Source organism: Eptesicus fuscus, chromosome 5 (assembly GCF_027574615.1).
Source record: "Eptesicus fuscus isolate TK198812 chromosome 5, DD_ASM_mEF_20220401, whole genome shotgun sequence".
NCBI lineage: Eukaryota > Metazoa > Chordata > Mammalia > Chiroptera > Vespertilionidae > Eptesicus > Eptesicus fuscus.
Window position 1 is genome coordinate 58,468,425 of NC_072477.1, and position 14,913 is coordinate 58,483,337.

Consider the following 14,913-nt stretch of genomic DNA (forward strand, 5'->3'; position numbering starts at 1 on the left):
CATGGTATGTGCCCTTGACTGGGAATTGAACCCGAGACCCTTTGGTCAATGGCGGATGCTCTAACCACTGAGAAAACTGACCAGGGCTCACATATGCACATTTTTTATCCAAGGATTTCTACTTCTAGGAATTTCCTTTAAGAAAATAAATGGACAAATATATAGAAATATTCATTGCTGCATCAGTTATGATAATGGAATATTAGAAATTGTTCAAATACCCAGCCACAGGGATTTTGTTAATTGCTTTGCTATATACCTACAATGGAATTCTATGCGGTCATTAAAAATGATTATTTATTTATTGACATTGGAAGATATCCATGATATAGTTAAATAAAAGATGAAATCATGAAACAGCATGCAGAATATAATCCTTTTTAAAAATAAAAAGCATGTATGTTTATGTGTGTATGTACAGGGGTGGGTAAAAGTAGGTTTACAGTTGGGAGTACATGAAAGTTTATTATTGTATTATTATTCACTAAGTGTTCTGTTATTTTCCATATGAACAACTGTAAGCTTACTTTTACCCACCCCTGTATATGTATAAACACTATAAATCTATATCCATATCTGTCCACCTACCTACCTATTAAGCGCTGGAGGACATATACAAAGTTGATACTTCTTAGTGAGGGATCAGATGGATCATGTTTGCTTTCTTCTTTATGGCTCTTTGTATTATCTGGAGTTAAAATAGTATTCATACAATACTTTTACAATTAGGAAAAAAACAAAAAATTATCTCCATTTTTTAATGAGAAAATATATTTAGAGGGAAAAAGAAAATAATTTCTAACTAGATTAATTATTTTAGGACCCTTGAAGCCATGTTGTTTAACTGACTGGCAAATAATGTTTTTCTTCAACCAACCTTGGAGCTCACCCCATTTTTAGAGTCTAAGATAGAGAGGCAATGCATAGCAGAAAATTCTTCATCCATTTATAATATTCATTTTCTTAATATTATGATTGGGGGGAAGAACATCTAAGAAAATAATTGCTAAAGGTTCTCTCTATAATTCCAATCTTGGTTACTTATATCAAAGCCCATAGTTTTGGGGATAAAACATTGAAATAATAAATTTACACAATTAATTTGCACTCGGATGTCGAGTGTGACTCGACACAGTTAGCAGTAGAATAAAGGAATCGAAAAAAGCAAGCGAGTGCAAAGGGTTAACTTTTCTTGTTTTATGCTTTTGAGTTCAGTGGAAGTTCATGTAAAACCAAACAAAAAAAAGTGTATCAAAAGAACAGGATCTAAGTGATAGTAGCTATTCGGAAGAAATGACCTAAAAGCTTATATTTAAACCTGTCAAGTGTATTTAGATTATTTTATAAACATGGATATGTAATTTTCATGCATATCATGCATATGGCTTGTTTCAAATTTAGTGTCATGAAGTCATTTTAGACACTTTGAGTCCTTTGTTAACTTTACTGTCATAGCTGCTTTAGTAGTGAGGGCATCCCCAGAAATCTACAATTAACTTCTGCGATGATTTCTCAGAAGATTACTGCATTGATTACATTCCACCAATATATATGTCTTCTGCCCTAAAGAAAATAGACTAGAATGTAATTTTGCTTGGGCTGACAGGCAAACTCATTCCACGTTTCATTTTTGTTGCATGTATTACATGCTTTATTGTTAGAAAAATTCATGTCTTATAACTAATTAAACCATAAAGTGACTCCACTGCTTCTGAGAAGTGTACCAGGGATATACTTTACTCCTTAATAAAAAAAAAAAAATACAGCTACTTGGTGGAAAGTTATTTGTTTGAGTGAGCAGAATTCATAAATGCAAATGACTCCAAGGCCAGAAAGGTAACATTAGTTGCATGATCTGGGCTAGATATAAGACACTAGTGGCCCGTTGCAGGAAGATTCCTGCAATAGGGCTTCCTGCTGAGCTCTCCCCCGCCCCACCTGCTTCCCTTCCTTCTCCCCCACCCTGCCTGCTTCCCTTCCTTCTCCCCCGCCCTGCTTGCTTGCTTCTCCGCAGCTTCGCTCCCTTCTGCAGCGCTTGGCTTCTTTCCATGCTGTCTTGATATGCAAATTAACTGCCCTCTTGGTTGGGTTAATTTGCATACTTGCCCTGATTGGCTGATGGGCGTGGCTTGGGCATAGTGAAGGTGCAGTCAATTTGCATATTACTCTTTTATTAGGTAGGATTAGGGAGGGGTGAACATCATCTTGTCCATAAACTCATACAGATTTTTAAAAAACACTATGCACTGCCAAGACCGGTTTGGCTCAGTGGATAGAGCGTCGGCCTGCGGACTGAAAGGTCCCAGGTTCGATTCCGGTCAAGGGCATGTACCTTGGTTGCGGGCACATCCCCGGTAGGGGGTGTGCAGGAGGCAGCTGGTCGATGTTTCTCTCTCATCGATGTTTCTAGCTTTCTATCCCTCTCCCTTCCTCTCTGTAAAAAATCAATAAAATATATTTAAAAAAAATTAAAAACACTATGCAGTCCAAACAAAGTGCATCTTGTTCCCAATTCCCAAATGCTAGTCATCCAAGCTAACTGTATTTAGTAAGTTAAGTTTCTATCATAAATGGTAAAACCTTAGAGAAATAAGTAATTTTGGAGATCTTCTAGTACACACTTGTATAGCTGCCCAAGTTTTCATAGCTGTTATCATCCAGTCTGATTAGCTGGTACCATTCCCCCAGTTTCTAATAAAGAAATCAGTTTCTAAACTAGTGCAGGGCTTTAATGTCTTCTGGTCACACAGATAGTAAGGGATGGAACTAAGGCTTGAAATAAAAATTTCATGTACTTTCTTCCTTCCTGTTGGCAGGGTAGTCCCTTAATTGCTCCCCTGTCACTGTGTCTTGCCCCAACCTAGAAACAGCCTGCAGCTGGTGGCAGACTCTATAGTAAACTTACTTGGTGTGGCAAATCAAGAGCTAGGAATTTGAAGACCTGGGTTGTAGCCTGATATTGTAATTAACTAATCAAGTGGCTAGATGTCAGAGGCAGACCTCAGGCCTGAACCTGTAAAAAACCAAAAGAAATGGAAGTTTGGCTGCCTGATGTAACAAAAGCCAAATTCCTGAGGCAGGTGCTGGTGCAAAAGGAAAGATATTTTATTTAGGAGCCACAGGACCTGGGAGAATGGCGGACTCTCCTCTCAAAGACCCAATCTCTATTTCTGCTGAAGACCAAGGATCTTATAGGTATAGGGAAGGGAGGGATTTTTTTTTCTATCCAATTATGTTGCTAGATTTTGGTACCCTTGGGCCCTATCCATTCATATGTCTAGTTTTGGGCACATTCAGTGTAACAACCTTCCCCTCTATCATCTTGGCCAATGAGGGAGACGCCCTGGCACTCCAACTGACTGTCGAAGGCTGTGGTCGGCAAACTGCAGCTCGCGAGCCACATGCAGCTCTTTGGCCCCTTGAGTGTAGCTCTTCCACAAAATACCACGGCCTGGGTGAGTCTATTTTGAAGAAGTGGCGTTATAAGAAGTTTAAGTTTAAAAAATCTGGCTCTCAAAAGAAATTTCAATCGTTGTACTGTTGATATTTGGCTCTGTTGACTAATGAGTTTGCCGACCACTGGTCTAAGGTAACAAACCCAGGTCTTCAGGTTCCAAGCCCAATGCTCTTATATTAAAGTCAAGATTGTCTTCTTTTAAGCATGATATCATGATTTCAATCCATTTCCCAACAGGTCCTTTTAATGTTTGAATATAGGGTGTCTTAAGAGGACTGACAAAAGGACTCTTTTCCCTACCATCTCTTTTCTTTATAGGTTGCATACCAACCGACATGGGCCTCACTGGGCTTTGCTGTGTTTGTAGTGGCATGGGGCTGTGAATGCTGCGGTTGCTTCAATCATTAATCCATTTCTACATGCCAGCATTGTAATAGACTGCCCTTCATTACAAAGCTTGGAAAAAGGCATTCTTTTGTTTTAGCATGTGTTATTTGTATTCTGTGGGTAAGCATTGTGTGTTATGCCTGCAAAAAATATAGTGCATATTCTTTGAAGGGAGTTGTGTGTAGCCTTTGCTCTTCTAATAAATCGTTTTTGCAAGAACCAGCTGGTATTTGAAGAGATGTTCCAGGAAGAAAAAGAAATGACAACTATAGAACATGGGCAAAGGTCTGAAAATGCACAAGCCCGATCTGGTGAGGAGGGTTGGCCCGTATGGAGGGAGTGCAGCGGGAATTGAAGCAGAGCTAGGAAACCTGTCCTTTGTCTGCCTGGAAAAGGTTCTTGTGAGATGTTAGGAAGACAATTTAGGGGGAAAAATACTAAGTAAATAAAATTTCAGCCAATACTTTTATGAACTCACCCTTCTTTGGAATGTTTTCATTCTCCTGGGGGAAAACAGAGATTGAGTCATTTATACAGCGAGTGAGAACTTTACGAAAAAGGAAACCTCAGGAGATGTTTGCCCTTTGGTGCTTTCTTCGGACCCAATTTACGAGCTCTGCAACATTGTCAGGAAAATGATCATTTCTGAGGAACTCGTCTCTTTTGCTTTCTTCATTACATGGGACTATACATTTCCATGACTGTGAGGAGGATTCCCTGACATGGTTATCTGATGCAAAAGTCTGTTCCTCCCACTTAAAACAATAACTTTTCATGGCAGTTCTCCCTCTCCCTCCTCACCTTAACTCCTTAAATTTCACACGTAGCACTCTGACATTATAAACCTTTTATTTTGATTCTGCAAACTGATTCTAAATGCATGATATCATCCTTGGAGCTAGGGCCATGTAACCTCTGGGTTGCTTGGGTTCCTAAATACAGGCTGTGATTTGGGTCCTGGACAGCAGAAGGAGATGTTGAGCCAGAAGATAAGGTTTTTGTTTGCTGTTTTTTAACTTAGTATGTAAATAATTAGTGTTACATTTTCAAATAGAAATTTGTGGGCTACAGTGATTGTTTTTGTACAGTGAACACACTCTTCTTCCAGGGGAGTCACTGCTGAAAACCATTTTATTAAACTTCTTCTATGTAGGATGAACCTTTGGGGAACTACTTCATTTTGCTCTAAGCCAAAACATCCATTTTCTGGTCAGTCTCTCACTCCCCATTTTCTCATGGGCACTCATCCTATATAATAAAGAGCTAATACGCAGATGGTCGTCACACCCTCATGCCATCACGCATAACGGCTCGGACACTCAACACTGGGGAGAGAGGAATGGGGACCAGCCAGGCTGCGGCCTGGGAGAGGGACAAGCTGCCTGCCCTGTGGTCCTGGGCACTAGCAGCTGCATCTGCACCTGTGGCCTGGCCTGGGAGAGGGACTAGCCGCGTGCCCCATGGTCCTAGGTGCCAGGGCCTGGGGCTGCAGCCTGGGAGAGAGACAAGCCACCTGCCCCGCGGTCCTGGGTGGCAGTGCCTGCAGCCTGGGCAAAACCACCCACCCACACTCCCCTGCGGCTGTGGACAGCCTGGGCGAAGCCGGCCCAGGTCCTTGGTGCCTGCAGCCAGCCAGAGGGAGGGAAGTTCGTGTCCCGGGTGCCTGCAACTGGCTGTAGGGGAGAATCCTGGGTCCCGGGTCGGGGCGAGGCAGAGGTGGTTAGGGGCGATCAGGCTAGCAGGGGAGCAGTTAGGGGCAATCAGGCCAGTAGGGGAGCAGTTAGGGGCAATCAGGCAGGCAGGCAGAGGTGGTTAGGGGCGATCAGGCAAGCAGGCAGGTGAGCAGTTAGGAGCTAGTGGTCCCGGATTGCGAGAAGCAGTCAGACATCCCTCGAGGGGTCCCAGATTGGAGAGGGTACAGTGTGAGCTGAGGAACACACCCGCACCCCCCGTGCACGAATTTCAGGCATCTAGTTTTGTATATGCAAGCTGTGGCCTGAAGTGTTGCTGGCTGGCTTTGACACTCATCTTCAGGGAGTGTCTGCTGAGTAGCTCCCTTTTGTGGTGGAAAGTTCAGTAGTTGTCAGCTTGCCCTGTGTTATTTCAAAGCCTGTATTTCAAGGGTCTTCAGAGAAGAAATTTCCTTTTGTCTAAAAGCATCATCTTTTCATTTTCAAGAGAAAAGGAAAAGGCCACTTCTAAGGCTATTGAGTCTCCATACAGTCTTCCTCTTAAACAGCAGAGATAGATGAGATGTGGGCCGGATTATTCTACTGCTGATCAGAGCTAGGACATTGAAGAGAGTTTCCATTTGGAATGCCCTCTACACTTTGGTGTTTATAGTTTCTTTCTCAGAATATTTAGTCCATTGTTTGAGCTGATGAGTACAATTTTCACTTGTAATAATCCATTATAATATAATAACTATGCCAATTCAATGAATGCTGTCATTTGTATTATTGTCAAATATATTGTCCTTCTTAGAAGCCTGCTGTTTTAAGATGGATTGTATTACATTGTTCTACAAATTGATTAATTTATTTACTACATAGATACCCTGGAATCCCTAAAAGATATCATGAATTTTCTTTAGTCTTTCCCTTTCATTATTTAACAATATCTCATGCCAGATAAGTGGTTCTTAAGTCCTTGAAACACAGACAACCTTATATACCAAATTTATTATGAGCCCCTAGTTCAAGGCCAGATCAAGGTGGTGATTTAGCTTTTAAGTAATTTAGAACATTCAAGATGATTCTTTTTTATTTTATTATGTTTTCCTTCCTACTTTCTGGAATTTGGAAATTTGCTATGGTATCCCTATTACAAAGAATTATCAAGCTTGCTATAACTGAATCTTGTGTCACAGTCTATCTAAATAACGGCAAAATGAATTTACCTCCAGGCCAATCTCTTGTTAGAGTTAAAAGGTGTGCTCTGTATACTTTGTTATAATTTGTTCTCTCCCCCACCCCCCTTGCCTGTAAGGAAAGCAAAGGAAAATTTGTTTGGACAAAACAGAAGTTCTTCCAATGGCCATATAGTGTTTGAAAAAAAGCAGCAGCTGGAGCTGGACTCAATTGTAGAAGAAACCGTAACAGGAGATTACGCCTTAATCATAAATGGCCACAGTTTGGTGAGCTCACTTAAGGCTTTTGTTCTTTCTTTTTCTTCACCCTAATAATCGTCTCTTTTGTGTTGTCATAATTTCTTTTGTGTTTTCTAAACAAATGACACTAATGGAAACAAGACTTACATTTGATTTCCTGTTTGTGAGGTAAAAGGAAACTTTTAATATACATTTTATGCATTATTGCTTGAATTACCACAGTGAAGGGAGGATCCAAAGAAATACCAAATTCACAGTATATCAATCTTGTCTAAGTGACTGTAGAGCATTTAGCAGTATTGTTTAAGTGCTTTCTGAGGGAGAATGTCACAGTTCGCTGTTATTTAATTAAAATAATGCAACTGGATGAATGTATTGCAATTATTGCTCTTGCTAATGTTTGTGATTTGCAGAGTACAAACCGACCTTCATATAATTACCACTCCAAATTATTGCCATTAAGATACCTCTGGTGGTTTTTCTAAATAGCAGCATTTTACAGCTATGCCAAACAATTTACTTTGATTAGGAAATCTGGTTCTTGTCGTAATAGAATAAACTTGCATTGTACTTTTAATGTAGTTCAGGTTCCAAATCTTGAACAAATATCAAAACGCTCTTCTGAGTTTCTAATTTAGAAAACAAATCTGTGATTGCACTCCAGCAAAGTTATCATTTCTATGCAAAATGAACTAATCTCACATTTTTCTTCTGCTTTGATGACCCCTTTTCTCTTTCGAACTTTGGAAAATAAGTGTATCTTCTTGTAGACATTTTCTTAGAGGACAAAAAAAGTTGGATCTGCATTTCCCCCCTGTGATCAGCTGTCTGTTAGCTCTGAGGGCTCAGAGCATTATCCAGCTGGATTCCAGACATAATGATGTGTTGCCTTCTACACCATGGAAAGTTACAGAGCTCAGCTGCAGGCCAAGCTCAGTTGAAAGTTTGTCCAGATGACACGAACTTCTCCCTTGCACAAATGAATAGCAACTGAAAATTATAAACCTGTCATCTTGGAGTTGGTGGCCTCCAAGCTGAATGGACCACTATGGAAAGGGTCCCTAATGAGCTGCATTTTGACTTTCCCTCAGGCTCAAAGAAGCCACTGTGTGGTGGGTTAGAGTACTCAGGTGATACCAATACTATTCTGTCTCTGTTAATAAATAAGCTGAAAAAGCTAAGATAGATCCTCTTCAAGAACCCTTTCAGCTTCAATGCCTGAAGCTTGTGAAACCATGAAATGTCATTTTTCATTTAAGGAGAACGGACCCTGTATCTGATAGTATATTCAAAAGCTTACAAAAACAAACACATTATAATTCCAATTTGCTGAAATCTTGATGCTTTGCAGAATGTAACTGGATCTTTCTTTCTTAGAGTCGGGGAGTCAAGGTTTTCACTTGTTGATAATAAAGAAAAAAAAAAAAAGAGAGAGAAAGGGGGACCATTCTGGGCAAGACAGCCAGTTACATACTTTCTTTTTCAGAAAGGGCATTTGTATTTGAGAGTGCCAACTCGCAATTTCCCGTAGGCGTTATAGACCTTGACATGAGAATTATCTATTTCAGCACATGTTTTTTTATAGCCATTTGCCCTTCTTTCTAGACATACCACTTACATTTACTAAGCATGTCTAGGTCACAGTCCTAGAGCCCGAAGATAAGGATGTAAATATTTTGATATTTGTGGACCTTGCTTTAAGGATTGCCATCTGGTGGAACAACTAATCTCACAGTGGTATGGCACATACTATAAAGAGTAACAAACTTGAGAGCATAGAGACAGACACATTTAATTCTTTGTGGGAAAACCAGGGAAGACTCCCTGGAGGAAGTGATATTTTCAGGTAGAGGAGACAACAGGGCAAAGGTAAGAAAGAACCTGTAAAATTATGGAAATAAGCAATTTGGCATAATGGGAGTAAAGAGAAAACTTAAAGGTAGTGGTAGAAGTCAGAACTCAAAGGGAATAATAGGGGCCAATTGTGAGGGGCTGTGAATATCTTGTTGAAGATTCATTCAAAGATGACTTAAAGTTTAGGTGGATTACTGTTTCCTCTTATTGTGTTTATTACAGCAAGATGTGTACAGCAAGATGTTTTCTAGAAAAAATTACACAGTTAATTGAAAAGGATTAAACTTTTTTTAAAAAATATATATTTTATTGATTTTTTACAGTGAGGAAGGGAGAGGGATAGAGAGTGAGAAACATCGATGAGAGAGAAACATCGATCAGCTGCCTCCTGCACACCCCCTACTGGGGATGTGCCCACAACCAAGGTACATGCCCTTGACTGGAATCGAACCTTGGACCCTTCAGTCCACAGGCCGACGCTCTATCCACTGAGCCAAACCGGTCAGGGCTTAAACTCTCTTTTTCAGTTATTTATTGGCATATCTAAAGGCTGTTATGGATTTGGAGAGGAGCAAGGGTGGAAATGGTTGAGGAACTCTATCTCAGACACCACCTGTTTTTTGCACACCATCCTTTTGTGCAGGCCTCTCTTGATTTCAATCACTATGTTCTTCAGCCTGATCTCCAGATTATCTGCTTTTCATTAATCCGTGCATTAACAACCACCACAACAAACACTAAATATACCAAACAGCAATGCAAACGAAACAAAAATTCCATCATGAGAACAAAGCACCATTTTGTAATTATTATTTTTTTGTTATTATTATTTTTAAATCTTCACCTGAGAATATTTTTTCCATTTTTTTTAGAGAGAGTGGAAGGGGAGAGAAAGAGAGAAACATTGATGTGACACATTGATTGGCTGCCTCCTGCCCACACCCTGGGCCAGGGATCCAACCTGCAACCTAGGTACATGCCCATGACCAGGAATCAAACCCATGACCCTTTGGTCCATGGGCTAATGCTCTACCTATTGAGCAAAACAGGCCAGGGCAGAAATCACCATTTTGTAGTTCATTCTAAATTTGGTGAGATGGTGACTAGGTTCTGTCTTTGGCTTTTCCTTATTTTGGAGATTCTGGAACTTCTCTGGCATTTAACTGTGTCTCCTGTTCAACACGATAATGTGTCAAAGAGGACATGCAAGAGCACTGTGTCTTTTATTTTTATTCTAAAATTTCTTGGCCTTTAGAAGTTTAACACTCATTTCTTTAGTTAGCTGTTGTTACTTAACATAAATTTAACTGTTTAGAAAATAAATCAGTTGAGAAACAAGAAATATGCTTCCCAAGTGATGCCTTTGATTTATTACTTCTTGATCTACTCTGTATTTTTTTTTTTTAAATCACAGGCTCATGCCCTAGAAAGTGATGTCAAGAATGATCTCCTAGAACTTGCCTGCATGTGTAAGACTGTGGTGTGCTGCCGAGTCACGCCACTCCAGAAAGCCCAAGTAGTAGAGCTGGTGAAGAAACACAGAAATGCTGTCACTTTGGCCATAGGCGATGGAGCCAATGATGTCAGCATGATCAAAAGTAAGGGAACATTTGCTCAGTGGGGCATGCTGCATACCTGAAGTCCTCAGGTTCAGCGTTGGGCAATATGTGATGGAGACTCCATTGCAACTGCATTTTTTCTCAGTGGTTCTAAAATGAATGCTCTGGTTCCAACGAGTCCACCATTATTAGCATTCATAAAAAAAACCCCACCTCCTTGTCTGTAATTCAGTAATTTGTGTATTTTTAGGCTAGAAAAGGGCATTGGTACAGAGGAATGAACACTGGTCCCACAGTCCCAACACTTGGGTTTAGTCCCAGCTTTGCCACTTACACATTGTAAAACCCTGTGCAAGTTATTGAACTTTTCTGTGCCAATGTCCCCTTTTGTAAAACTAGGATAAATATTCATCAGGAGTGGTTCATGAGATAATGTATGTGAAAATTATTAATGCCATAGCTGTAAGGTTCCTGTAACTAAGTAATACCATAAAAGAGCAATGACAAGTTCCCCAAAGAGATTGTATCTTTGTTTGGAGAATGAAAGTGTTCTTTTTCTCCTTTGCAGGCGCTCACATTGGCATTGGAATCAGTGGCCAGGAGGGTCTGCAGGCAGTCTTAGCCAGTGACTATTCATTTGCACAGTTTCGATACCTCCAAAGGCTTCTCCTTGTTCATGGAAGGTGGTCCTATTTCCGAATGTGCAAATTCTTATGCTACTTCTTCTATAAGAATTTTGCATTCACACTTGTGCATTTCTGGTTTGGTTTCTTCTGTGGCTTCTCAGCCCAGGTTGGTAAAAAAAAAGGACTTTTATTTCCTTTATAAGATCCCCTGGATTATAATTTACTATGCTTCATGGCTTTTTACTAATAAATAGTGACACTATGGCAATTATGTAATTGATTTGAACTTTAAACCCAAGAAGAATATATATTTAGCTGGGATTTTTATGTATTTTTCTCTTATTTACATAGCAACCAATGAGTACTCATTTCTTCAAGTTTTTGTCTGATGACAGGTAAGCTTGATAGAGAGTTTTAATTCAGAAGTCTGAGGAACAATGACAAGAAATGTTGAGGTATATTTTGGGAAAATAGTCCCTCACCCAACACCCTGAATGTAAATATTTTAAATCAGGGAGAAGTAACTGATGCCCTGACATCAAGGATGCTTTGACAGCAGTTCATTGGCTAAAAAATTGCTGTATGGAGTATGTTGGTCATAACAAAGAAAAATTAGCAAATTTATAAATCAGGATTCTATTTTTATATCCACTCATCTTCATTTTAAAGGATATTGCTTAACTCCATATCTTGGATATTAGTAAAGTTTTATTCTGAGTGTCAATTGTGAAAAGGAAGACCTATAGTATTTAAATATACTTATGAATGAAAAACTACATTATTGTTTTAAACAACAACAAAAGAACAAGATTGTCCTTGAAAATGAACTGGTAGTCATAACTCTCAGACATTTCTTCAATTATTCTTCCTTCCTCTTGGGTTTAATCACTGGTTTCAATGATATACATGAAGCTGATATTTTCAATCATTTTATTTTAGAAAAATTGAGTATGAATTAAATATTGGCATTTTATGTTATCTTAAATGGGCCAAGGGATATTAACAAATCCTCTTTGCAATGAAAATAGATGTCATACATCTTTTTCTTTTTCTGAGAAGTTGAGATTTCTTAAAGTGAGGCACACCTATACCCATTCCTAATTTTCTCTTTTAAGGATAACATTCTCAGAACTAAAATAAGTTTCTGTTGATTATTTTTGATAATCTGTAGGCAATTGAAGTAAAGCAAAGTCTTGATTTTATCTCTACTTTGAGAAGGCATTGGGATAGAGATAGTTACCTGCTTACAATTCCACCTTTGTCCAACAAAGACAGGTGTGGGGGTAAGAACTATGCCTTCCTAGGTGGGTGACTAAAAAGCAAGGCTGTTTGCTAAGCAGTGTTTCTGAGAGGTCCAGTTTTCATACTGCAAAGGTTTGATGCTTTAGAAAAATTACAAAATTATGAAAGGATGTCCTAATCCTCACATAGACCTCTGTGGACACAGACAAGTTTTTAATGATTTGTATGTACACATACACCAAGCTTGGATAGGCAGGTTTACTGCCAAAGTTGTGTTCATTAAAACTTTGAAGTTGAAATTTATCTCCTATGACTTGTACCCTCTACATTTAGGTGATTTTCTGCTCTGCTTTAAAGATCTGATAAAATTGGTCAGAGTCAGATGTTAAGCAATTATTCTTTTGAAGTCTCTCACCGATGTTCACATTTAAAAAGAGAACAGCAAGGAGAACAATAAAACATTTTTAAACCAAAGACATGGTTAAACCCATTTGTCTCCAAAGACATGGTTAAACCCAGTTGTAAGACAGACCACCTATCTGCAATGAAGTTTCTCAAGTGTTTGAATTGTAGATGGGCAGAGCCCCTAGCCAGGATCCCACTGCTGCAAGTAAGAATGAGATGCACCAATAGTGAGATCTGAGTATTGGTTCCTGTAAGCCCCACCCCCTTTTCCATCTTTGTTTGAGCCTCTGCAGATTTCCCCAGTGATTCCCATGAGGCAAGACTGGAATAGGCCCCCCAGGAAGTGTCCTGCAGTGCTGGGAGAGCTAGGTGTCTGCCTGGGCTTCTCTTTTCTCCACTGGAGAAACAATAGGCCCCGAGGGACCCTCTTGGTACAGTGCTGTGCCACCTGGGTGAGGGGCGATGCAGTCAGAATGTAGCCCCTCCTCTTTCCTTTGGATGTGGTCCTTCTCTGTCTCTGGTCCCCGGTGGTGCTTCAGCCTCATCCCCCTGCTCTGGGATTTTCACATGTGTCTGTGGATCATTGCCATTGGTCTTCTTGTGAGGGGAACTGATATTGGGAATGATCTATCTTGCCATCTTGATGGCATTATTCCTGAAGTCATTTTTCCCCAGAGACAATTTACATGGCTTTTGCCAGTTCCTGGGGATATGGCCTGCCTGAGATCTCTTTCTCTATTGCAGTATTTTTTGAATTTGGATTTCAAATCCAGTGAATATCATTTGTTGTTGAAATTTTTAAGAGAAATTTTTTTTGTTTAATCCTTTAGCTAGTACCAAGGTTGATGCAAGCACATTTTTCTATAGTCCCTCTCTGCAAGAAGATTTGTTTCTCCTTTATTCTCACATTAAGGGGTTATTCCTTTGCTGCTTTCGCTTTATTAGATTACTCATATGGTCTAATTTTGGCATCGATAATGGTCTTTCTTACAATATATAGTGTCTTAGAGCCGATTTGGTATTATTACTCAGACTCACTTGCCACAGAGCCCTGTTTTTCTTTCCCCAAGTAACATGCATATTGTCCTGTGGAACAGGACCCACTTTGGGAGATTCTGGAACACATGTCCCTATGGCCACAGTTTTAAAACCTGACATAGCCCTGCTGTTTATCTTAGTTCCAATATTTTGGAAGCAGTAAGGTGTATGAATGACAAAATGATGCTAAGAATACTTATCTCCAAAGAAACAAGCTATTTCTTTTTCTCCCTTTCAGGAATTTACATTTTCTTGAAAAAAAAAAGATTTTAAATATAATAATATTATCAAAACTGTACCAACATAGTATGATATCACAAAAGTTGTAGGAAATATTAAAAATCTACAAATAACAGAATTACTTCTATTATATTCTTAAATATTTTTTCCTCTGGTCCTATATTTTTTCATCAGTTTATGTTGTTCATTATATTCCACAAATGAGTGAGATCATGTGATATTTATCTTTCTCTGACTGGCTTATTTTGCTTAGCATAATGCTCTCCAGTTTCATCCATGCTGTTGCAAATGGTAAGAGTTCCTTCTTTTTTACAGCAGTGTAGTATTGCATTGTGTAGATGTACCACAGTTTTTTAATCCACTCATCTGCTGTTGGGCATTTAAGCTGTTTCCAAGTCTTGGCTATTGTAAATTGTGCTGCTATGAACATAGGGTTGCATATATCCTTCCTGATTGGTGTTTCTGATTTCTTGGGATATATTCATAGAAATGGGATTACTGGGTCAAATGGGAGTACCACTTTTTATTTTTTGAGGAAACTCCATACTGTTTTCCATAGTGGCTGCATCAGTCTACATTCCTACCAGCAGTGCATGAGGGTTCCTTTTTCTCCACATCCTCACCAGCACTTGTCATTTGTTGATTTGTTGATGATAGCCATCCTGACAGGTGGGAGATGATACCTCATTGTCATTTTGATTTTCATCTCTTAGATGATTAGTGACTTTGAGCATGTTTTCATATGTCTCTGGGCCTTCTGTATGTCCTATTTTGAAAAGTGTCTTTTTAGGTCCTTTGCCCATATTTTTTGATTGGATTATCTTCCTTTTGTTAAGTTGTATGAGTTCCCTATAAATTTTGGAGATTAAACCTTTATCAGAGATAATATTGGCAAATAAATATGTTCTCCCATGTAGTGCGCTTTCTTGTTGTTTTGTTGATGATTTCTTTTGCTGTCCAGATGCTTTTTATTTTGATGTAGTCCCATTTATTTAT

General features: G+C 39.2%; 1 protein-coding gene across 1 annotated transcript in view; it reads left to right on the top strand.

Annotated features, from left to right (window-relative positions):
- Nucleotides 1–14,913, top strand: part of ATP8B4 (ATPase phospholipid transporting 8B4 (putative)) — a 219,869-nt gene that overhangs the window by 170,992 nt on the left and 33,964 nt on the right. The window contains exons 22-24 of the mRNA XM_028147700.2: nucleotides 6,833–6,980; nucleotides 10,222–10,405; nucleotides 10,935–11,158. Of these exons, the coding sequence (XP_028003501.2) occupies nucleotides 6,833–6,980; nucleotides 10,222–10,405; nucleotides 10,935–11,158 (556 nt within the window). The remainder of the gene's footprint in view (nucleotides 1–6,832; nucleotides 6,981–10,221; nucleotides 10,406–10,934; nucleotides 11,159–14,913) is intronic.